The sequence below is a fragment of the Rosa chinensis genome, chromosome 5, assembly GCF_002994745.2.
Source record: "Rosa chinensis cultivar Old Blush chromosome 5, RchiOBHm-V2, whole genome shotgun sequence".
NCBI classification, from domain to species: Eukaryota; Viridiplantae; Streptophyta; class Magnoliopsida; order Rosales; family Rosaceae; genus Rosa; species Rosa chinensis.
This window is the reverse complement of record NC_037092.1, coordinates 68,684,975-68,710,424: the sequence shown is the minus strand read 5'-3', so window position 1 is coordinate 68,710,424 and position 25,450 is coordinate 68,684,975. Positions and strand designations below refer to the sequence as shown.

Sequence of the window (25,450 nt, the reverse complement as noted above, 5' to 3'; positions counted from 1 at the left end):
AATTTTCTCATGACTTACGATTTGTATGTGTCGGATGAACGATTTGAGACGTCAAATGACAGATATGCCACTACCTCCTAATTAAAGTCATTCCCAGAATGGTAGAAGAGGAGTCTTTTATACACGTCAACGTGGAAAATTAGGATATTTTGTACACTACCCTCGACCGCTATGCTCTTTTTCTTTATTCTTTTCCCTTTCTTTCTTGCAAAACAAATCTAGAGACAAAAGATTTTTTCTTCTCAAACCACGACTTGATATATTTCGTATACTAGCCTCATATTGCACCATGTTAAAATCATTTTGCATAAAATTAAGAATTGGTTTGCATAATAGTGGTTTGCATTTTGCAAATCGATTTAGGTAAATAGTATAATTATTGGGTAAAAACTCTAAATGGTACATGAATTATTGCGAAATGTAATTTTTGGTACATACAAATTCTTTTTACCTCAAATGGTATCACAAGTATTGCGCCGTTACAAAATAGAGTACTTCAATTACCTTTCCTGTTAAAGTCGCTTACATGAAATGTATTTTTTTTTTTTTTTTTATAAAAACTCCAAATAGTATCTGAACTATTGCAAAATGTATTTTTGGTACCTATAAATTTTTTTTTTACCCCAAATAATACCTCAAGTATTGCGCTGTTACTATTTTTTTAATTTTTTTATTATCATAATATGAAATTCATTCATCAGAAAAAGTATGCAAGTAGGTTGAAATTAACAATACAAATTAGAGCCATTATCCACTACATATAACACAATTCAGGTCATCAGGCCTAAATATATCTTCCATACATCTAACAAGAAGCTGCACCATCTCTGGTACACCGCGAGGCTAGGAAAGATGGTCATGTGACCATGGAGACCCCAAATTCGACAAAGAGCTAGATTAGTGGTCGAATGGACGTCGATATGCCCAACCAGGTAAATGTCTCAAATCTAGTGATGGCTCTGGTTTGTATTGTTTCAACCTACTTGTAATACTTTTTCTGATGAATGAATTTCATAGTATGATAATAAAATAAAATAATTAGTTTAAGGTTTAGGAGCGTGACTACACGTGATGATTTCGGTTGTAATATGTCATCAATCGGACAACTAAGAATTATGTCGTTATGAAATATAGTACTTCTGTTAGTTTTCTCATTAAAGTGGCCTACGTGGCACATATTTAGGTTATGTTTTGGGTTTCAAGAGTTTATGATCAATATGTATCATATGTTCTGTAGCTTAGGTTTATGATCAACTAGCATCATACTTGTGCATGCAATGCCCGGAGTAATATAATAGGAACTTGATATATTTTTGTCTCAAATTTCAGCAACCAAATAGAATAAAAGTTAACAAACTATACATAGCAATTTCAATGGGATGCAATGCCCGGAGTAATATAGCAGAGCTTCTTCTATATATTATCTTAATGGGATATCTTTGATGGAGTTGAAGAACAATGTCTTCAAATGGATTTTATAAAAAGCCATATGTATGTACTGAAAAGCACTGGCGGATCCAATCACAGACTAGGACGGGCTTAAGCCCGTCCAAGATTCCAGACTAGCTCTTTTTCTCATCTTGTTAAGCCCGTCCAAGATTCCAGACTAGCTCTTTTTCTCATCTTGTTATTGTTGCTGTTGATGTATGGTTTTCAAAAGAATTCGTTAGAAAGAAGAAAACCCAGAAGGAAGTATCCAATTTCATTAGCCCTCTATGGAATTTGACATTCAACACTCTATAAGTTAGTTATTTCCAGCTGAATTTGAGAAAGGCAGAGACCCTAGAATTTTGATCTGGGTTTGTGTTTGGTGCTTTTATGAAAGATAGGAATTGGGTTTTGATTAGAAGAGAAGGAGCTGGTGGAATTGGTGTTGTTTGGTGAAGGGAAAAATGGATTTCTTGCCGGAATTTCTTGCAAGCAGTTGGGGCAAAGAATTTGTGGCAGGAGGATGTGGAGGCATTGCTGGTGTGTGTGTGTGTGTGTGTGTGTATTGTTTAAGAAATCCAAGCCCGCCCAAGACCTCAATCCTGGATCCGCCATTGCTGAAAAGCCATATGATCATCCAAAATTCAATTATGGTGAAGCAGAGTTAAAAACGGAGTTCCTTCCTCAATCAATCATTCTACAAGTATAATATTGGAGATAGCTGCTCAAAACTTGTTAATGTTTTCTCACTGTTGATTTTGATTGGTCCGTGGAAAGTTTTGTCACAGGAAGTGTGAACATTTTTCTACTTACTCACTATGGTTATATGTACATACAGTGGCGGAGCCAAAATTTTGAATGTACTGAGATGATGATGATGATGATAATAATAATAATAATAATAATTATTATTATTATTATTATTTTTATTTTTATTATATTAATAATATTTTTATCAAAATATAAAAATTCTCTAATTAAAAATTATATGAAACCTTGAGATGACTTGCAAAAAGAATTTTTTCTAAGTGCCGCTCAAAGCCACTGACGTAGAGTTGGCACCAATGCAGTCTTTCCACTTTTGTCGTTCAAGAACAAAGACTTTGTGGTTTCACATAGTGGTCCAGGAAAGCTAGAATTATCAATTTATCTACATAAACCATGTCAAACCAAGAGCAAATGAGCAATCGCTATCTGAATGGGAATGCATTCGAACTTCTTCTATAATAGTTTCCAATGCGTTTTCCAATGGTAGAAAGTTCTCTCATTGCCATTGGTGCTAAACAAGGCAATAAGGAAAATCGTGCAAGTGAAGCTACAACAATGAAACGATTCCCTAAGATCCAAATTGAATAAATTGATCCTCGGATCTTGTTGTTTAGGCTTCAATCCAATTACAATGGTAAAAGCCCTTGACAAATTCATATTTTGAAATCATTTCATGTTAGTCTTATCATATGTACTAGTGGAAAGGTATTTCTCAATATATTTTTTGAATAGGATTTGATGTTATTAGATATCAAAGCCATGAAAAACAGGCCAGAGTCTAACGTGCACTTACATAAGAATCTGGTGAACCAGGTAAACCTATCTAAGCCAATACTAAATTCATTAAGGTCTAGAGGGACGCTCGCCAGAAAGAAAGCCTAAAACGAGCAAGAACAACCTCGCTATTCTAAGGAAAACTCATTCATCTAGTCTAATTTGCCAACACGCCATTGTGGTACAAATAACAACTAGAAACATCTTATAACAACTCATAGAGATTACTCCAACTCTATAGGGCTTGTAACCAGATGTCTAATAGCAGAGACTTAAGAAAATACTAGCTCCTCCCCCTTAGGGTTGGAGCCAGCACCGTCCTCAACCTCTTCAGGAGCCAACAACCTCGGCAAGAGGTTGGTCTTGCTCTTCTTGTCCATTGCAATAGACTCAACCAGCCCAAGTTTGAGCTCAAATCTAGGCCCAGAAGCCCAAGCACCTCTCATTCCAGGTTTGAGCCCAAACCCAAACCCAGGCCAACCTAGCCTCTGATTCCAGACTACCTCTGCTGCCGCTAGGCCCTCTGGCGACTGACCATGCCATTCCTCCATCAGGCGTCGACCAACGATCAACAGAGTCCGGCAGAAACTCCTCGACCTGTACGATTGATCAAATTACGCCGCTACAAGACCTGCGTTTAGTCCCGCTCTTCTTCATCATCAGTGCTGAGCCTTGGCTTCCAGCAAACCAGATCCACCTAGAATCGGAGGCTAGATCAATTGGATCAAGAGATCCAAACCGTCTCCTCGTTCTGCCTCCGCGCTACAGGACGTGAATCCCACCAAGACGAGCCGAACTCAGTCTGATTTTCTACCACCACCAAACCCATGCTGAACCCCAGGCCCAGCTTTACCGCAACCCAAGACGATCTCGCCGGGCTAAAACAAATAGCAATCTGGAGAGATGCCGCCGTACTGGACTCAAAACCCTAAGGCTCTGCTTAAGGTATTTCTCAATATATGAAATAAAGCAAAAAATTCTCTTTTTGAGAACTATAATTTTTATACCTAAATGAAGAAAAGAGTGCAGGTAGGCCTGTAAAATGGGCAGGGTTGGGGTGACCTGGCCCTAAGATATGATGACCTAAGTATTGTCGGTCCTGGGCTATTGTAGCCTATGTGTCAAATGGGCTGGGCAGGGCAGGTCCTTTCACAAATATGTGAAGCCCAAACCCTACCATGGGCCTATAAAGTTTGGGCCATTAAATCCCGCCCCCAGCTCACTCTGTATTTGACCAGTTATTGGTGAAATAATATTAATTTCTTTTAAAAATAATTTGACTGAATTGAAAATAAAACCCAATTTTTCAAATTTTAATATTTTGTATCGATTAGTAAAAGAAATCAAATCTATAGTTACTATTTGTAGTTCAAATGGAATTATAATACATTTAACTTACTTATTTAATATGCTCTAAATAATTAATTTATATCAAAATTGATATTTCTTTTGTATTTTGTTCTGGACAGGGCTGAGCCGGCCCTATACTTTACTAGTATGGGCAGGGCTAAGCCGAGTAGCTTGGGCAAGGCCAGCCCGTAGCCCAAAATATAGTGCTGGGCTTGGGCATGCTCATCAACCCTGGGCTGATTTTACATGCCTAGGTGCAAGGAAAATTAAAAAGTGGCTACGACAACAAAATCCATATAAAAGATGGCAATGTTTGTAGAAACTAAAGTGGGATGCACCCCAGGGCCTAAATGCTAGCTGAGGATTTAAAATCACAAACAAACTAGTTTTTTCTTCACATTTTTCCTTCTTAGATCATCTCCACCATATTTCCTATAAAAATTTTTATTATCTAGTTTAACATTTGGATCTCCTCTCATTTTATTCTTGAGAAATTTTGAGTATACACCCCTAACTACTTAATACACATTTCTATTATTTTATATTTTAAATAAGATTTTATAGATAGGTTAAATGACCAAAACATATCTATGTAATAGTAGAAGAAAAAAAAATATGGGTTATTGTATTTGTTTATCATTTGTTTTTTGTTTTTTTGTATTTTTTTTTTTGTATTAGTATTTTAGGCCGATTACATAAAAGGCTATTTTTTGATGTTTTATTAGCCATAGTGTCACAAACTATATTTTTTCCCTCATAAGGCCATGAGATTAAAAATTGTACAAAATTTTGAATATAAAAATCAACATATTTACGTAGATGCCACTAGAGTAAAAAGTCAACAATCACTAATACTAAAAGCTACTCTCACTAACAATAAAAACTACTATTACCAACACTAGAAAGCTACTCTCACTTAGTAACAAAAGCTACCGTCATCAACAACAAAAACTACTCTCATCAACGCCAAAAGCTACTTTGACCATACCAAAAACTACTCTGACTAATACCAAAAGCTACTATGACTAACAAAAAAATCTACCCTCACCAACACCAAAAGCTACTCCCACCAATGCTAAAAGGTATACTCACCAACATCGGAAGCTACTCTCACTAACACGGAAAGCAGCTTTACTTGCTCTTTCTCTTTCTCTAACCAAAAATAAAAAAAATTGCATAGATCCTCCTCCATTTGTTTTCACTCCCAAAAAAAAAGGTCATAGCTTAAGATCACATCTCGCCGGATTACATCTATTGCCTCAAAATGATTGAAAAATCGACAAAACCAAGCTCACTGTAGCTCAACTCAATCAAAGTGCACCACACATAAATAGTTGAAAATCAAATAGCTCCAAAGACACAATCGCACAAAAAACGGCGTCGTTAAAGTGAGAGAAGGGGGCTTAGGAGAGGATCGTTCTCTGACCAAAAACGGTGGATTTGAACTAGAGCCCAGATTGCTTCGCCATACTCGTCGTCCGACCAACGCTTCGATCTCGTCATAACAAATGGTCTCTGAACCCGCTCTTCTGCCTCCTTCTCCACACCTTGAAAAATGTTGTCTCCTCCAGAGACCATAGTGCTGAGAACTGAGAGAGAGAGAGAGAGAGAGAGAGAGAGAGAGAGAGAGAGAGAGAGAGAGAGAGAGAGAGAGAGAGAGAGAGAGAGAGAGAGAGACAATTGGCTGTTTAACATCATTCCTACATCTTTCTAAATTGTCGGAGCCTAGCTGTAGATCCACGTCCTCAGCTCACATACCAGATCCATGACCTGCGCTAGCATACCAAATCTTCTGGACGACAACAACGACAATCCGGAAACGGCAGAAGATAGAGGAGACCCCGATCGTCGTCGATGAAGCCATTGCCTCCAGTGACGCACACTGCCTCTGGCCTAGCCAGCATTATAAATTTCGATGATGAATTTGAACCATGGAGAGGCTCTATCACTCTCTCCCGGCAAATAGCTCCAGCAGTCCAAGTAAGCTCCAGAGAAAAGTATGTAGTTACAGGTAGGGGGAGGAGAGAGAGAGAGAGAGAGAGAGAGAGAGAGAGAGAGAGAGAGAGAGAGAGAGAGAGAGAGAGAGAGAGAGAGAGAGAGAGAGAGAGAGAGAGAGAGAGTTTGTATTGTTTGTAAAGGGGAAAAATTGTCAAGAATAAATAAATTGAAGATGAAAGTGGCCTTATGTGTACAAGAAAAACTATGTGGCTTTACATATAATTAAGGAGAGTGAAATCCACACTTCTCATTTTACAATCCACACTCCATGTTTTCTTTTAGAGTTTGTTTTGTTTGTAGAGAGGAAAAATTGTCAAGAATAAATAAATTGAAGATGAAAGTGGCCTTATGTGTATAAGAAAAACTATGTGGCTTTACAGATAATTAAGGGGAGTGAAATCCACACTCCATGTTTTCTTTGTTGGTAACTTAAATTTTCTCTTTATTAATTTAAATTGTCTTTTCATGCGAATTTTGACCAAAAAATGAAAGAGATAGTGTGGAATAAAAAGTAGGGTGCGTGATCTCTCACCATAACTGAAGTTTGAAAAGAACACAGATGAGTAATTTCTATATTTTTTTTTAATAAGTAGTTTTCATCTTGCAGACCATATTGAACAAGTAGCTAGGGGCATGTTCATCTTGCATGCCATAATGAATAAGTAACATTCCTACACATGCGCGCGCGAGCACACACACACTATACTGCTATTAGCTTGTGAATTTTGAAGGACTTGCAAATGTTCAATTTTTTTTTTTTGAATTTCAATTAACTGATGTCATAATGGAGTTAGGATACAGTAGTAGCTCTATAAAAATAGAGTACCAATACATTTTATATAAATTTTCTTCAGAATCGGTCAATACATGAAGTCAAAAAACACAAATATGTATAGCACACCAAGAGAAACAACCATAGAAATATGAGCACAAGAGCACAGATTTAAGTTGGTTCAGCAAAACTTTTGCCTATGTCCACCGGGTAGAAAAACAGTCTTCCACTATATTTATAATGGGTACATAATCATACCAAGCCTCAAACATATTTGATGACAACCAGAAAGAATAAGAAACAAGGACTCTCTTTTCTCTTCCTATCTCTCTCTTCTTTACCCTCTCTGGCTCTCTAACTCCGAGAATGGAATACACTTTGCTCTTCATCTCTGTGATGCAAAACCAAGAGCTGAACCTCTCCTTATATAGCCATAAGGATATTAGCTTTCTTCACCGATTAGGAAACCTATTCCTACTAGTAGTAGGCAATTATTCCTTCTCCTTCTCTGTAATCAACAAGGACTACAGGTAATCCTACATCAATAAGGATCTTTCTTCCTTATTGGAACTCAGTTCATCAGTACGAATCCAAAACCTATTGAGTAAACAATTCTCATACTCTGAGAAAATTGTCTCAGGAAAAAAAAAACTCATGGACTGGAAACCCCCAACTCTCCCCTTCTAAGCCATGACTCCATTACCGGGAGTCCGCCCTAGCTAACTTGATGTAGAACTTTAGGTTTGGAGCATGTAGCTCCCCCTAATTAAGCTCCCCTTGATCGAATAACCCATCACCATGTCCATGCTGGTGGAACAATTCTTGACCATCTTCTCACTAGTCAGAAAACCTATCATTGGAAAAGGAAATTAGGGACTTCTTTTCCAAAACACCTTTCTTCCTTATATGGCCTTTTCTGTGGCGCCATATTGTGAAGAAGTATCACTCAATGCACTCAAGTCATCTCTGCATACCAAGCTATGTGTCTTTGTATAGGGAACAACAAAGCTCTCCTTTAGCAACATCCAATGACCCGTTTATAAGCTTCCACTTTCCATCACCAATACATTGGTAGAAACCTTGTCTATCAAGAGCACTTGCAGATAGTATGTTGACATGCAAATCAAAAATGTGCCTCAAATCCTTCAATGTCATCTGGTAACCAAGATTAGTCTCGATGCAAATATCTCCTATACCCGAAATCTTGGAGTAGCTTGTATTACCCATCTTTAATATCTTAAAGTTGCCTGCTTCATATGTAGAAAAAATCTCCAAGTTAGAAGTGACATGACAACTTGCACCAGTATCCATGAACCAACCATTACCTTTGTTACCAACATATAGACATTCTTGAACAGTATGAAGGTCCCCCGAGATAGTAGCCGTAATGACATCATCTCCATCATTTTGGTAGTTGCCTTTCTTTTTGTCTTGTTTCAACTTTCGACACATCTACTTCTTATGGCCCGTATTGCCACAATAGTGACACTTTCCATTAAACCCTCGACCTGAATTCTTGTCTTTCCGCATTGTGACAAGGAGTTTTCCATGTTTATTGTCTATGCCCATAGCTTTCCTTCTTGTTTCTTCATTAAGCATGTTATTCTTAACGGTATCTATAGACAGTACACCTTCAGACGCAAAATTACTTATGGTACGGTCACTATGAAAGTTTCCTAACCTTTCGGAAAAGTTCCTAGCAACAGCAGTGCTAGCAGCTCATCATCAATCTTCATACCCATTGTCGCCAATTGATTGGTCACATTTTGGAAATTATTCAAGTGTACCGCAACACTAACATCTTCATTGAACTTCATGTTGACAATCTCTTTGATAAGGAATGCTTTCTTTGCAGCTGTCTTCTTTTCAAAAAGGAATTCAAGTTTCTTCCAAAGTTCTTCTGCATTAGTTTCTTTCGACACATGGTGAAAGATGATATCATCCACCCATTGTCTTATCCTGCCAATGGCTTTCCGGTTCAAATTTTGCCAATTGTTATCTGCCATATTGCTATTGGCTTGGTAGCCACACCTTCAATAGGCTCATGCAAATCCTTGCAATAAAGGATATCCTCCATTCTTGGCCTCCACGCCACCCAATTCGTGTGAGTGAGTTTGATCATTGTGCTATTTGTTCCTTCCATTCTGATAACACGGAACTTGCCGAACCAAACTTTAAATTTTGAGACGAGCCTGAGCTCTGATAAAACTTGTTGAGATTTCAATATGTGAAGTCAAAAAACACAAATACGAGCACAAGAACACAGATTTAAGGTGGTTCAGCAAAACTTTTGCCTAACCCTTTAGGTTATTCTTAACTATGTAATGCAATCAAGTTATTAACCAATACTTTATAAATGATAATAATTTGATGCATATATGCCAAATGAACTTCACTTAATTACCCATTAGTCCTTATATCAAAACAAGATAGCCTACACGTCTCATACATGTATTTTACCAACCGAGGGTGACCCTAGATGTTTCAATATATGATCTAACACCTGTAACAGTTCAATCCACATACCCATTCTGTTAGTCATCTTGTTTACTCATAATCTTCAGACCCGAAAGCTGATGAGATCGTTTTATCAACACTCTTTGTTGAAAAGGTTTACTTTTCCTCAATGTGCACTAACAGGCCGACTATAATTATAGTTTTGAAAGTTGTTTTGGTTTAATCATTGACCTTGAATGCCTCATGACATAAACTCAACTATACAAAAGAATTCATTACTTTCTATCCCATTTCGATATCAACATCTCTCACATCCTTCCACATACACTACTTTCAAATGCATGCTCACAATGCCTCCTTATGCATTCTATATGACAATCTGAATATTAAAGCTCATAATATAATATCCAACACATGCTTTTATAGAAAGCGATAACATTCAAGATTTATCTCACATTGCACACAATTCACTCACATTGCACACAATTCACCGATTTCAATAATGATTATAGGGGAGTGAAATTCACATTCCCCGTTTTACAATCCACACTACATATTTCATTTTTTAGTAACTTAAATTTTTGTCTTTTTATAAGAATTTCAATAACCTCGGCCCAGATTAGTCTCTGGACCTAGGAAGCCTTTGAGGAACCGTGTGATCTCGATCAAAAAAAAAATTTCAATAAAAAGAAAGAAAGAAAGGATTGTGGATTGTAAAATGAGAAGTGTATATTTCACTTGATCCCATAATTCTAGTTAACATTTTAACATAAAAGGTTCCCGGAGACCCTACCTGAAAAGATTTCACTCCCATAATTCTATACACCACTAACTTTTCTTAACACTAAATAAAACTGAAATTCAATTATACCATCATGTAGAGCTTAATGAGAAGATGAAGATTGATGTCTTGTTTGTCATTGTCGGTGGCTGAGACTGTCGGAAAACAGAAAAAAAAAAAAAAAAAAAACCCGTCTGAAGCACCGAAGCTTTGATTCTCCCTCTTATCTTGTCATCTAGACAAACAGGTACCATAGATAGGTTGACCATGTCGAGAGGAACCCGCCGCTACCCGCAGTGTAATCCGTAAAGTTTCGGGTTTCTTCCTGCCGCCATAGCCGGTCGTTCAGGACAGGGAAGACCGACTCCACTTTGCGCAGCTGAGATGAGTCAAATCACGCCGATGCGACACAATGAAGTGGCCGGACAATGGAGAAAAGATAGGGTCTCCGTTGTGGGTATACGGGGCGATGGAGAAAAGATCTTATCCGATCCAATATATTATATATATATATATATATTTATAGAGAGAGAGAGAGAGAGAGAGAGAGAGAGAGAGAGAGAGACCTCCTTAAACTTGAATGGTAAGGATATTTTTATTTTTAGCATGTATTTTAATAATCTAAACCACTTATTCTCTAGTTACATACACACACATGAATCATACAAAACATTAGCCAAATTAAAAAATATTTAATCATTTGATTGGCACAATGTTTGTTTTAATTTTATCTAACTGTTTACACAATTTTGAGTGACCAAATGATTATAGATTTGGTTGATTTTTTGTAGACACAATTCTTGCATAGGAATCTAAAGGATTAATGGTGAAATCATTGAATTAAGTCACATCCTAGTGTAAAATAATAAAAATCCTCAAATTCTTAGAGTAAGGATGTCCTCTCTTGATCTTCCCTCTTATATATATACTCTTATACACACACACACACACACACACAGATCCTATCCAGAGCGAAGCTCCGCTTTGAAATTAACGTGTGAAGTTAGAGTTTTGGGTCACTTTTCGGTCGCACATCCACATCTCGGCCGTTCAGTTTTTAGGTACTAGTGTATAGATCATCTATGCAAATTTTCAGCCAAATTGATAATCGTTAAGGTATCTAACTCGTTTAAACCAATGGACGGACTGAATCTGTCAACCTGAACCGTTCTAGGTTTAAGGCAGTTATCAATGCCTTAACGATCATCATTTTGGCTGAAAATTTGCAGAGATGATTTATACACTAGTACCTAAAAATTGAACGGTCGAGATGTGGATATGCGACAGAAAAGTAACCTAAAACTCGAACTTCACACTTTAATTTCAAAGTGGAGCTCCGCTCTGGATAGGATATGTATGTATGTATGTGTGTGTGTATATATATATATATATATATATATATATATATTTAAGTGGTCTTATTGAAAGTAGATAAAGTATACAATTATCCATGATCATTCAAAAATTAAACTGTTATCTTATGAGAGATTTAACCACGTTCAAATAAGTTTTCATCAGTTATCCCATGAGAGAATTAACCACATTCAAATCAATTTCCATCAGTTATCCCATGAGAGTAATTAAAGTCAGTTTCTATGCTTCAGAAGTTCCATAAAAGACTTAATCACGTTCAAATCAGTTTCCATGCTTCAAAAGTTTAGAGCAATATATAAACCCATGTTTGCCTATGTTTATATCAACAAAGAGCAGGTGAAGAAAAATTATTAAATGGTGAGATAATTTTTTTTTTTTGGGTTCTTTTTCAATTCTTTAAGCACTAATTGAATCTCTTCTTCAACTTTTCTATGCAGTAACAGTTTATACTTTATACAAATTGTGATTGTCAAGGTTTATAGGAGAAGTACATTTTGATGTGCTTTATAGAACATAGGAGTTCGAGGTATTGAGCCATTTCAAACTTCATCGTTCTTCATTCTTTCACCAATAACTTGTGCATCGCACGAGTACGAATCTAGTACAGATAATAAGAAAATGGTTCAATAAAAACTAAATTGTAATGAAAACAAGTTATAATAGTTTCGTCGGAACGATAGTAAACGAAAGTGGGCTATTAATCTTGTTTGGACTGCATTGCAAATAATTGTCTGGTTTGGAATTTAATTAGGCCCAGTGAGAACAAATGGCCGGTCCTAGTGTCATTGCGTGCAAAGCCTGGTTTTTTCCTTTGGTCGAATCGAACGTTTCATCCCTTCTTTAGTGAAACCTTCATGCCTCTGGCCCTCTGCAGACTAGGTGCTTTGAAAAGGATATTTGAATGAATCTCAAACTCAGGGAACCTAAAGATGATGTGTACAACTGCTTCTTCTGGGAAAGCTCTTTGAACTTGATTTTGAACCAGATATCGATCACCACCTCAACAGACTACAGAGGCTTTCTTCTTGAGGATAGGGTTGCTGAGGCGTCAGGACTTCAGAGAAAATTGGGGGAAGTAGGTAACTGTAAGTTGGATGATTATACTTTCGGCACGCTAATAAAGGGCTTGTGTATGAAGGGTAACAATAGTGGAGCTCTACAATTGCTTAGGAGGATGGAACAAGGAGATTGTAGGCCTAAAGTTGTTGTTTATAGCTTGCACCATCGATCATTGATAGCCTTTGTAGGATGCAAAAATTCTTGATGCATTGAAACTCTTCTCAGAAATGACCAGTAAAGGTATTGCCCCAAACCTCATTACCTATACCTCTTTGATACATGGAGTCTGCAAATTAGGCCAGTGGAAAGAAGCGACAAGGTTGTTGAATGAAATGGTGAGTGAAAACATCTTCCCAGATGTGCAGACCTTCAACGTGCACGCGTGTTAGATAGACTATATATGTAAGAAGGGGATGGTCATGGAAGCAAAAAGTATTGATGAAATGATGATTCAACGAGCTATTTACCTGAAATGGTCAAGTACAGTTCGCATATAGAGCGCAACTCTTTTAGAGGAAAAATGGACAGGGCAAAAGAAGAAGTCTTTAATATTAGGGTAAGCAAGTGCTTAGTGGTTGATGCTTTTAGTTATACTATATTGATAAACGGATATTGTAAGCATAAGAGGATAGATGATGCATTGATGCAGCAATGCTCTTTGAGGAAATGTCTAGTAAGAAACTTGTTCCAGATACCGGTGCTTGTACTGCGCTTATTGATGGTTCTTGCAAAGTGGGTATCGCAAGATGCACAGAAGTTGTTTTTAAGATGCAAACTTGCGGCCAACTTCCAGTATTAAAACTTATACTGTTTTGCTGCATTGCCTATGTAAAACTAAAAACCAACAACTTGATGAGACGGTAGAATTGCTCAGAGAGATGGAGGGAAAGAAGTTGGATGTAGATATTGTAATTCACTATGTTTGTCTTGGAAGGGTTGTGCATAGCTGGAAAAACTGAAACTGCAAGGGATCTCCTCTCCAGCTTACCATCAAAAGGATTTCAACCTGATGCATGGACATATAATATAATGATTAGTGGATCATGTAATGGAGGCCTCGTATATGAGGCGCAAAAGTTGCTTAGAAAAATGGAAGAGGATGGCTGTTCTCCAGATGATGTTACCTACAACACAATTACCAGAGGGTCTATCCATAACACTGCGTGACTGCGACATCAAAGTTTATGGGACTTCTTCAACAAATGGTAGAGAGGGGTTTCTCTGCAAATGCAGCAACTATGAAACTGATATTTGAATTGTTTTCTAAAGCTGAAGTAGATCCATCTTTGTTGCCGCCGTTGATAAAATTAAGTAAATTTGAAAACTTCTGAAACAGCCTACAGGACTCTGGTAAACAATGGTTACTACAGAGGAGTTCATGCTTGCAAAGACTCATCATACTCTGACATGTACTTCAGAAAGTGAGAATGAAGAAGCTGTAATTTATCAAGTGGCTTTGTTGAGTCTTAGATATCGGATACAGACAGTTTCTGATGGTTAGGACTCGGGAGTTACACCCACTACAAATTGGAAGAATCGAGCTGAATTTAGAATGAGTATGAGCTAGAAAGGTATGAATAACCAAATTGGATGCATATCTTTTTCTTCTTATTCTTTGTTTTTCTGTTCGCTAATTTGGACTTGATGATCCCAGCCTTCATTGTCGGGCAATCTGGAGTATTTTGGCGGGTGTCTGCATCCAAGTAGTATTGATCATAACAGAAGAAGAAGACCTATGGCAGACAGAATGGTACGAGTGTTCTAGTTGTTTATACTTTATAGCATTTACATGTAAAATCTACTTCCCACAGACTAATCTACTGATTACTACAAGTTTCACAACTAAATTCTCTTGTTGCTAATTGCCTCTAGGTCGATAAATAATTAAAATACCATCTGGAGGGTACAACCCACATTTTTTTTAAAAAAAAAAAAAACCCTCAACTCACCCATCCCTATATATGTCATTGAGAATCGAACTCATGACCTTTACAATATTTATAACTTACCAAATCCAACAGGTTCCGTAACAGAGACAAAGTCTATAAGTCTAATTATCTACATCATTCCTACACTTAACCCTCCACTAAAAGCTGATTCCTGGGCATTATAAAATGAAACACAGCAAATTCACAGTTTCTAACTTTCTTGGAGGAACCATTGCTTCTCCAATTTCAACACCATGCCTCACGTGGGTGCTTCAAAACGATGCATTTTGATATATGAAGCTTTAGCCAAATCCAAAGCAGATGACAATACCTAGGAAATTAAGACCCTTTTAATTCCATTTCCCACCTTCCCAAAGTCAGAAAGGCTTACACTTTAGCAACCAAAACACCGAAATTAAGGAAACTATATTCAACTCCCCACAAACACCAAGACACCAAAACCCTTGGCCCCAAAATTCCAAACTTAAAATGGACAATCTGCACAGCTTTAACTCACATACCTACATCATATTCCTGCACCCCCATGCCTTATTCCTCAATGTCTGAGCCCATTATGCCGTGACTTGAAATTCGTCAACGTTTTCGCTGTCGCGTATTTCGCCTATGCTTCTCTTTTCCCTAAACACTACAATTTACAAGGGGGGTCAACTTACTGATATTGCCTATGCTTCAAGTCTTTTGCTCCCTCCTTCTTGCCCATTACTACTACCATTATTGATGAAGTTGGTTTCTTTCTTGTTGGCCAACATTGACTTTGGCTTTCTAGGTATGCATTTTGTTCTCACTCCATCCTTCTCTGTCTCCTCCAGTTGCATCTGGGTGCTCCTGTAAAAGTTAAAAACCATGCATTTTTTTATAAACAATCAACTAAACCAAAATAGAAAAAGAAGAACAACCAAAAATGGACTCTATTATTACATAAAAGTCAACTTTCCCACATCAAACAAACCGTAACTTGACCCTTTCTGTCTGTGAAGGGGGTTCACGGAATTGAATCCCCAACCTGCAACTGTAATCTGTGTGATGAATTAAAGGGACCCATAACTCTACCAGAGGACAGGTTTGAATTTGGCATTTATTGCAGACTCATCACAGAGCAAATAGACAGCTGGGCTATGTTGTCCAGCAAAGGACGAATCTTTCAATCAAAGTGAAGGAAAACCAAATGGGCTATCAGACAATCATAAAATTTTCTGACCAGAATCAGAGTCCCCAGAAACCAAGAGGAAGAAAGCAACACGCAATTATACATTACAATACCACAACTATTACTCTTGCAGAAAGAGAGGCACTTTCACAGTGAAATTTCAAATCAACCTTTAGCAAAAGCTTTCAAACAACCTTCAGATCCATTTTCTTTCTTGTCAATGAGATTCACACTAGCAAAATGCCAAAAGCTTTCTTTAGGTACCCTCAAAACAAATTAACTCTACCACATTGCTCATAAAACAAAGAAACCAATTATAAATAACTCCTTCTTTGTGCACATGATCTATATAAATTCCAACATGCATGTGAAATGTATGTAAGACCCATATGCATGTTGTGAATATGGGTACCACTAGCACATTCCTTTTTTTTTAATTATATCTAAAACTAACAACTTGGATATTTCTCTAATATATAGTAAAATTGGATTTGTAATGGGTTCCTAACAATTGGATTCTAGCTATGAAAACATGGATCATTGTGAGTTATATAGCTATGAACCTAAAATTGAAGTTACTTACCTATCTGCATTGTAAGAACAAGACCTTTTGAGAGCTGGAATGGCCTCTTTTTTGGTCTCGATCAAGCTCCCGCTAAAATACTCCTTCTCTTCCAATTTCACCCCCGGAAAATTCGAAACTGGCCTCTCGGCCACAGCCTGATTCACTGCTCCGCGGGGCAGCCTAGCCCTGTACTGCCCAATCAACGAGAACCGCTGGTCCCTCACCGCCGTCGACCCACAGTCCCTGAACGAAATCGACCCGCACGACAGCAACTGCATGAGCACCGACGACGCTTTCATTCTGCCACCTGGCACAACCTCAGGCGTCGGATTCTGATTCTCCTCCATCGCCTGAAGCACCAGCCGTCCGTCGGCTTTCATCAACGACTCGAGCGTTTCGGGGCTCGAATCCGACGGCGGAGGCGAAATGTCGTCCCTGCCCAGCTCCGTGCTTTGACCGCTACTCATCTCCTGTTGACTCTGACCTTTCTCTTCTCGCACCTCGTCGCCGCGTTCCTCCCGAACGACGCGTCGTCGGTGCCGCTTGTCCTCCGTCTGCGTCGACGCGTCTGCCGCCACCGCCTCCCCGACCGACTCGGTCTTGTAGACTTTGTACTCGTTGAGGTCGATGGAGCTCCACGACTGGTTCGGCCGGCGCACGATCACCGGCGAGTCGTAACCTACGCCGGAATCATGCACCTCCGGCGGCGGACGAAGCGACCTCGACGACGCCGATTGCAGCGCCATCGGGCTCACCGGCGGGTCGAGAAGCTCCGAGCCTTTCAAAACGTACTCATTGCCGTGCGACGGGTGTATGAAGTCGTTCTCCGACAAGTCGTGCCAAACAAACCCCGTTTTGTATCCCCTAATTTCAGCAGTCGAAACATAACGGTGAGAAGAATAAGCAAAAATTTTAGATCAGAGCTAGAGTAATATCAAAACCCGTACCGTTTTGCAGACCAGGAGTACATGGTGGCCATGCCTTTGCCTCGGAGCAAGTTGAGCCGGTTAATCACATCTGCGGAAAGATGGATCAAATAAAATTAGGGTAAATATATAAAATTCATGCAAGTAACGAAAGAGTGAAATTACGATTTTACCTCGGAGGAAGAGGCCGCGAGGAGAAGAGAGAGGGACCTCCATGAAATGGGGGTGCTCGAGCTGGCCGTTTCTGGAGAGATAGTAGACAACAGGGACTTTTCTGTCTGCAGTTGTAGCAGCAGTGGGAGTCATGGCGAGTTTGGGGTCGGGCTCGTGGGTCGGGTCAGGGCTGGTTTCAGAGTCGCGCCATTTATTGGGGATCTGGAGGTGGGTAAAGGCTGGTCGTCCTCTGGAAGTGACAGCCATTTTGTGGCAGAGAGAATAGTGTTTTTGGTTAGAGAGAGAAAGTGCGGGAAAGAGAAGAAGGAGAGGGCTTTGGGGGTGGGCCGGGTGTGTAATATATAGGTTGGTGACTGTGAGAGTTTGTGAAGGTGTGAATGGGGGAGAGGTGAATTTCAAAATGGGGATGCGGCAGACAAGTGCTACCAAACAAGCGAGGGCCGTTTTGGGTTTCAGAACTTTGGCTACACCTATCGGACTATCACTGTAAATTGTTACTACTTTTAACTTTTTAGATGCAGCGCTATGATTCTCTGTGGTGTGTCGTTTGCGCAGTAAAAATCAGAAACTAAGAATCATTGGGCTTGAGGATTAAGGTGGATTTGGAGATTCGGAGAATCATTTTAAGATCAATCATCTAACAGCTTAATGTCTACGAAAAAGGAAATTAGTCTAAATGGTGGTACCAAATTATGTCGCCTTATAAATTTGGTACATCAAGTTTCAAAAATGTCAAAATAATATCTGAGATACGTATCCCGACTGAATATATGTATCTAAAGTCGTTAGCTCCGTATCGTCACTTACCATCTGACATATTTAGGAAGATACTTTGGTACCTTTAGGTCGTCCCACCAAATTAGGCTGCCAAAATTCCCTCCAGAATTGTTTTTGGACTTTAGTGACCTATTTACCGCCAGTTGACCAAGTCATGCACTTCTAAATTGCCGCCATATTTGAAGAATAAGGTTATGGACCAAATTACATATCAGTTTGGTAATGAAAAACAGGGCCCGATACAAGATAAGTACCTATAATGCCTAATTCTCCAACTTGACATTATCACAAACACAGCCTGCATTTTCATTAATTTCTAAGGAAATTTCAACAAACAAAATAACTAGTTTCAGCAGGCATTAAACCACAAAAAATCCACAAGTAGCAAGCCAAATATCCATAAAATATAGTTAAAACTAGTTTGATGTCTAAAACTGTTTGAACTCTTACAAATCTACTCATATCCACTATCTGCTGGTGGAGGGGCATTTGTTGGTATGCATTTCCTCTTAGCAAGCTTTTTGAACCTTCAGTGAGTGAAACCAGGTCTGAAGGAGCTTGATGGAGCTGTAGTAGTCTGTGATTGCTGGCTTGGCACATAAGCAGGCTGGGACTCTTGCATTGTTGAAGAAGAAACTTGTGGTTGCTGTTGCAAATTATCAGCTTCCTGTGGTTACTGCTGCACATTATCAGCTGCCTGTGGCTGCTGCTACTGGACATTGTCAGCTTCCTCCTACTGCTGCTGCACATTATCCCCTTCTTGCTGCAGCTACACATTATCCCCTTCTTGCTGCAGCTACACATCATTACATCCCTGCAATTTCAAAAACACATATAATTTCACAAACATTCACAACATCTGTCTAAAGTTAACAACATCAACTAATTGAGGGAAATGAGTCCCAACCTGATTCCTCAGGTTGCAGGTCCTCCTGTTGTGGCCCTTCTTCTTACATATGCCACAACTGACCTATGAGTAATACACCTTAGGTAGCTTCTCTATTCTAGGGGGTGGGGCAACTTCACCTATTAAACCATTTGGAGTACATAAAAAATGTCAATTGGCAACAAAAAATAACCACCACACCACTCGTAAAATTACACAACTAAAATAAGATTATGGAGTTGGAAGAGTTATCAGATTCTCTGTTCCTAGACATCTTAGGTCTCCCAGGTTGCCTCCTATAAAGAGAATGTGCAATTGGCCTGTGTATCTTGTCCCACTCAGACACTCCAGCTATTGAGAACATGATGGGGTTATATGCCTTCATGTTAAATCTCCTTTGTGAAGTAGTCATTCACAAAATCATCTGGCCTCAACCCTTTAGAGTGTATGGCAGCTATTGCATGCCCACAAGGTATACCAGAGATGTCTCATCTCTTACATGTACAAGTCTTTGCTTCCAAGCTCACTAAATGTGCAGCCACCACACCACTTGCACATGCTACACCTCAGATTGCCTTCTATTAGCTACTCTCACCATAGTAGCAGTTTTGATTTCCTCTAGACAACTAAGTATTGGCCTCTTCCTAGCATTAGCAATACTCTTGTTGAAACTCTCATTGTGGTGGTTCAACATAATATCACACTTGAACTTAGGATCAAAGTGTGACTTTGACCAATGTTATGCAGGTCTGTCCATGCACCATTGCCACCCATAAATTGATGACTTCTTCATGTCCTTCATTGCCTCCCTGAACTTATTCATTGAGCAACTTCTCGCAATAGCCCACGTACAGCTTTTGTTTCAGTTCCAACCCTACCAATAAACACAAATAATTAGTCCATGATCATGTAATAAACAAGATATCTAAAAAATATCATGATAAGGATACCTGAATGTCCATCACCTTTGAAGTTATTGTGGAAATGTCTCACACAATGCCTGTGAGCAGCATCTGAAAACAACACCTTAATAGCTTTCTCAAGCCCATTTTGCTTGTCACCTATGAATGTGTAATGCGATGAGTGATAAATATCCAAATCCTCCTTCAAGAACTCCAAAAACCACTGTCAAGTCTCCCTTGATTCAGCCTCCACAATTGCCCATGCAATTGGATAGATGCCATTATTTCCATCAATTCCCACAACCCTAAGTAACTGCCCTTTATGAACTGTCTTCAAATGATAGCCATCCAACCCTACATATGGTCTGCAGCCTTCCTTCCAGCCCTTCTTCAGAGCAGCTATGCAAATGTATATCCTTTTGAATCTTGGTATGTCTTCATCCAATTCAGTGTGAATCCACACAGATGTTCCTGGATTCCTCTTTTTGAGCTCATTACCATAGCTCTCTAACAAGTTGTACTGGTCTTCATCGGACCCTTGTGCTAGCTTAAGAGCTTTCACCCTTGCCTTGTAACACATCTGATAATCCACTTCCATTTCAAAGTCTTTGTTGATTGCATTCTGCATCCCTTCCCTGGACCAATTTGGATCACTCATGAAAAAATCCTAGCACTCTTCAACAATGAAAGGTGCATGCATATGATACACCTTTTTCCCAAAAGAAGAACACTTGTGCTCCTGCCTTAGTGTCCTGATAAAGATGGTGGGATTATCCCTGTTTGTGGTGGATGCATATATCCTCCATGGACAACCAGGATATATCTTGCATACAGCCAGCACCTAGGAAACAAAAACATAAAAACTGTCAATGCACAATGCTAATGAACTCACAAAAAGAACAAGTGTTGAGGGAAGAAAGTTACCTTATGCTTTGTGTTGGTTGGAAACCTAAGCTCTTTTCTTGTTTGAACAGAGTGTTTCCTAATAGCTTGTTTGAAGATCTTAGAGCTTGGAAACTCCATCCCCAAAGTAAATGTGGGCCTCTTCATATCCTCCTTAGGCCTAAACTCCCTCCATTCACTATACCTTTTCCTGTACTTAACAGGAAACTTCCCTCTATCCTCCTCATCCTCACTTGATAAACCTTGCTCACTAGGTATCCCATCAGAATCATGTTCATCCTCATCAAATATGTTGCCCTCAAATCCCATGTCATCAAACTCATGCACCCTACTGCTGTCTCCATCAACATATTGTTTAAATACCACATCATCAATTTCATTATGCAGGTCACAGTCAGAATCCACAATGCCATCAAATCTGGGTCTTCACTCAATCAGGTTGCCTCTGCCTTGAACTCTCACCCCCTGACCTAGTAGGATATCTGCTCTGCACTGGTACTCTTGCTCTTTTCTTGTTCTTCTTTGTAGCTGGAATGTTCTCATCCTGAACCACAGCTTTACCCTTGCCCTTGTCCAAAGCTCTTTTCCTAGCTCTCTCAACATCATCTTCAGTCATAGTAGGCTCTTGATCATGCCCATGTGCATTGGCCTCTTGGTCAGGCCCATGTCTACCCTCCTTTTGGTGATGCCCATGTGCAGTGGCCTCTTGGTCATCTTTATGTCCATCCCCTCCATGCTCAGGCCCATGTCCATCATCATCATCCAAATCCACAAAAACAGGCCCTCCAAGATCATTCATGTCCTCCTCATCAGACTCCACTAGGGGTCATCATTTGCCCTTTGGCCCTAAACCCGCCCCAAGCCCACTCGACCAGTAGGGCTGAATCCCGACCCAGCCTTTGCATTAAGGAGGGCCAGCCCGACCCTTTCTGAAATAGGGTAGGGTATGAGTCATGCAAATGAAGCCTAACCCTTTAAGCCTTAATAATTTTCCATTTTTTCTATTTTTTCTATAACATACAAGTGATACAACTTATCTCTTTCTTATTTATAATTGATTTCCCAAGCTTTATTTTCTTTAATTTTTGGCTCCTTTGTTAAACAACAATTAATTTTGTGTTGAAGTAAATTGAGATTGGAAATTGGTCTACTCATTTCATTCCATAACCCCTTTATATAGGGAGAGAATTACAATGGAAAGAACAATTACAATGATGACATTAACTACTGATTGGTTCGTAATTCATGCTGATTGATGTTAATCGGTAATTGCTTGATTCCCTCTCCGTCAATCACTTTGACGAAGGCACACAATATGTTTTTCCTTTAACACTCCCCCTTGTGCCAAGTCAAAGACGAAATGGTGCATGAGTTATTGCCTCACTAAAAACCTTGCCAAGTAACAATAAAAACCCTGTGGGACAAAAATACACCTTGGTCGAAGGAAAAGAGCACAACGCACCTTTTACATTTGAGTATGACATGTGTGTGTTAGACTCCCCCTGACGTCTACACCTCCCCCTGATACTTACATTAATCTAGGGAGCTTGGAAAGTCTTCGCATTCCTATGCTTTTCACATGTTTCTCAAATGTGTCCTTAGGCAATGATTGGTGAACAAATCTGCCACATTCTCCTCAGACCTTACTTGATTCATTTGAATCTTGAGGAGAGTCTGTTGTTGCTGATTGTAGGACAACTTTGGCAATATGTGTTTTGTGTTATCACCCTTAATATAACCTAGCTTCATCTGTTCGATGCAAGCTGCAGTGTGTTCGTAAATGCAAGTAGGCTCTTCAGTGGTAGAACTCAAACCACTAGTCCCTCGAATATGTGCAATGATAGTTCTTAATCATACACACTCAAGAACCGCCTCATGTAGAACAATGATCTCTGAGTGGTTCGAGGAGGTAGCCACAAAGGTTTGCTTGGTTGATCTCCAAGATATCGCCGTGTTCCCATTGGTAAATACATAACCAGTTTGGGAACGATATGTGGGTCAGATACGTATCCAACATCAGCAAAACAATTCAAAACGTCATTTGGCGTTTTAGTATGGTGAGTGGCGTTTCCGCCATCAACATTTCCTTTAGGGATTGCAGTTCCATCTGCGGTCCCTCTTGTCTCTCTGTAGGGAAAGAACAGTCCCAAGTCAATGGTTCCTTTTAGGTATCAAAAATGTTCTTGACACCATTCCAGTGACGCTGCGTTGGCGCTGAGCTAAATCTAGCTAACAAGTTCACTGAGAATGCAATGTCTGGTCGAGTAAATTGGACTAAGTACAATGATGCGCCTATTGCACTTAGATAGGGAATTTCAGCTCCCAACACTTGTTCGTCATCTTCCTTTGGACGAAATGGATCTTTCCTTGCATCCAAACTTCGACCGATCATGGGAGTGCTAGCAAGATGTGCTTTGTCCATGTTATATTGCCTGACTTTTGGACATATGCAGACTGGTGGATTAATATTCCACAAACTCGGTGTTCTAGTTCAAGACCTAGATAGAATCGAGTTTTCCCAAGATCCTTCATCTCAAATTCGGATTTCAAGTAGCTCGCGATTTCTCTTATTTCATCAAGAGTACCAGTTATGACATATACTACTACAATTTGCAAATCCGGAACTTGTTTTCTTTATGAATACGCAGGGGCATAATTCATCGTTCTTATATCCCTTCCCAATCAAGTAGTCACTTAGACGGGTATACCACATCCGTCTGGATTGTTTCAATCCGTAAAGTGAGCGTTTCAACCTAGTTGCAAACGCACTCCGTGGTTTAGAGTCACTTGGCTTGGGTAATGTAAGGCCATCAGGCACTTTCTTATATATCTCTGAATCTAGATCCTCATAGAGATATGCAGTAACCACATCTATGAGCTGCATTTCCAGTCCTTTGGAAACTACTAAGCTAACTAAGTAGCGGAACGTTATAACGTCCATTACGGGAGAGTATGTCTCCTCGTAGTCAATTCCAGGGCGTTGTGAGAAACCTTGCGCCATAAGGCGAGCCTTGTACCTTAGGACTTCATTCTTCTCATTACGCTTTCTGACAAAGACTTATTTCTGTCCTACAGGCTTTACACTTGGTAGGGTTAGCACTACCTGACCAAATACCTGTCTCTTTGTCAGAGAATCTAATTCTACCTGGATTGATTCTTTCCATTTAGGCCAATCTGCTCTTTGTTGACTTTTTTCAACAGAGAGTGGTTCGATATCATCATGCTCTATGATTCCTTGAGCAACAGTATATATCATCAATGTGTATGGAAGATCTTTCTATCAACTCATACGTACTCTCGTAATCTTTTGAGATTTCTTTGTTCTCTGGAATCATTTCAAACATCGGAGCGTCCTCCAGTATTGATTCATGGACATAACTATAATCAGAGACAATCTCATGAGAGGGATTCTATACATTGATGATTGGTTTGTGCCTTACTCACCCTCTTCTTCCTTGGGTGAGTGTCAATCGAACCAAGTGACCTCCCCCTCTTCCTTGGGGAGCCACGGCCTCAACCACACCTCCACTAAGTGCGGTTGCAGTGTCTCTATTTGCGGCACCATGCCCCTTGTTGGGGACTTCTAACCTTGCAGGCACATTTGCAACTGGTATATGTGATCTCGTCACTTTTACGATATCAGTAAACGCATCAGGCATCGAATCTGCTACGTTCTGAAGATCGATTATTCTTTTCACTTCACTTTCACTTTATGAAGTGCGGGGATCAAGATGAGACAGAGTGGGGACAAACCACGACAATTCCTGTCGTTCCCTTGGAAAATCCTTTTTCCTATCTCCCCCTAACGACGGGAAGACTGTCTCATCAAAGTGACAATCCGCAAATCTAGCGGTAGAGAGATCGCCTGTCAAGGGTTCCAAATAGTGGATAATTGTTGGGGATTCGTATCCAACATAAAATACTTAATCGTCTCTGAGGACCCATTTTAGTGCGCTGTGGTGGCGAAATAGGCACATATACTGCTCAACCCAATATGCGTAAGTGTGAAGTGTCAGGCTCATATCCAGTTACCAACTGGTACGCAGATAATGGTTGGCTAGCTGTGGGTCTGAAACGAATAAGTAAAGCTGCGTGCAATATTGCATAACCTCATGCAGATATGGGCATGTTGGTGCGCATGACCAATGCCCTAGCCACTATCTGTAGCCTTTTAATGGTGGCTTCTACGAGACCATTTTGTGTATGCATATGGGGTACAGGATGCTCTACATCAATCCCGATAGACATGCAATAATCATCAAATGCTTTTGATGTAAACTCTAGCGTTATCAAGCCTTATAGACTTGATAGGGTGATCAGGGTGGTGAGCCCTTAAACGTATAATCTGTGCTAGGAGTGTTGCAGCATTTCTTGTGGACAATAAAACGACATATGACCAGATTGTCGAAGCATCCACCAGAACCATAAAGTACTTGAATGGTCCGCATTCTGGATGGATA

The 25,450-nt window shown here is 39.5% G+C and overlaps 1 protein-coding gene across 1 annotated transcript; it reads right to left on the bottom strand.

Moving 5' to 3' along the window:
- Positions 1–14,725: 14,725 nt before the first annotated feature.
- Positions 14,726–17,887, bottom strand: LOC112166563 (protein SOSEKI 2). Its single transcript, XM_024303438.2, has 4 exons — positions 17,522–17,887; positions 17,370–17,439; positions 16,441–17,286; positions 14,726–15,535 (listed from the first exon to the last, which is right to left on the bottom strand). The coding sequence occupies exons 1-4, from the start codon at positions 17,766–17,768 to the stop codon at positions 15,373–15,375; spliced, it is 1,326 nt and encodes a 441-aa protein (XP_024159206.1). The 5' UTR covers positions 17,769–17,887; the 3' UTR covers positions 14,726–15,372.
- Between the last annotated feature and the right edge of the window lie 7,563 nt (positions 17,888–25,450).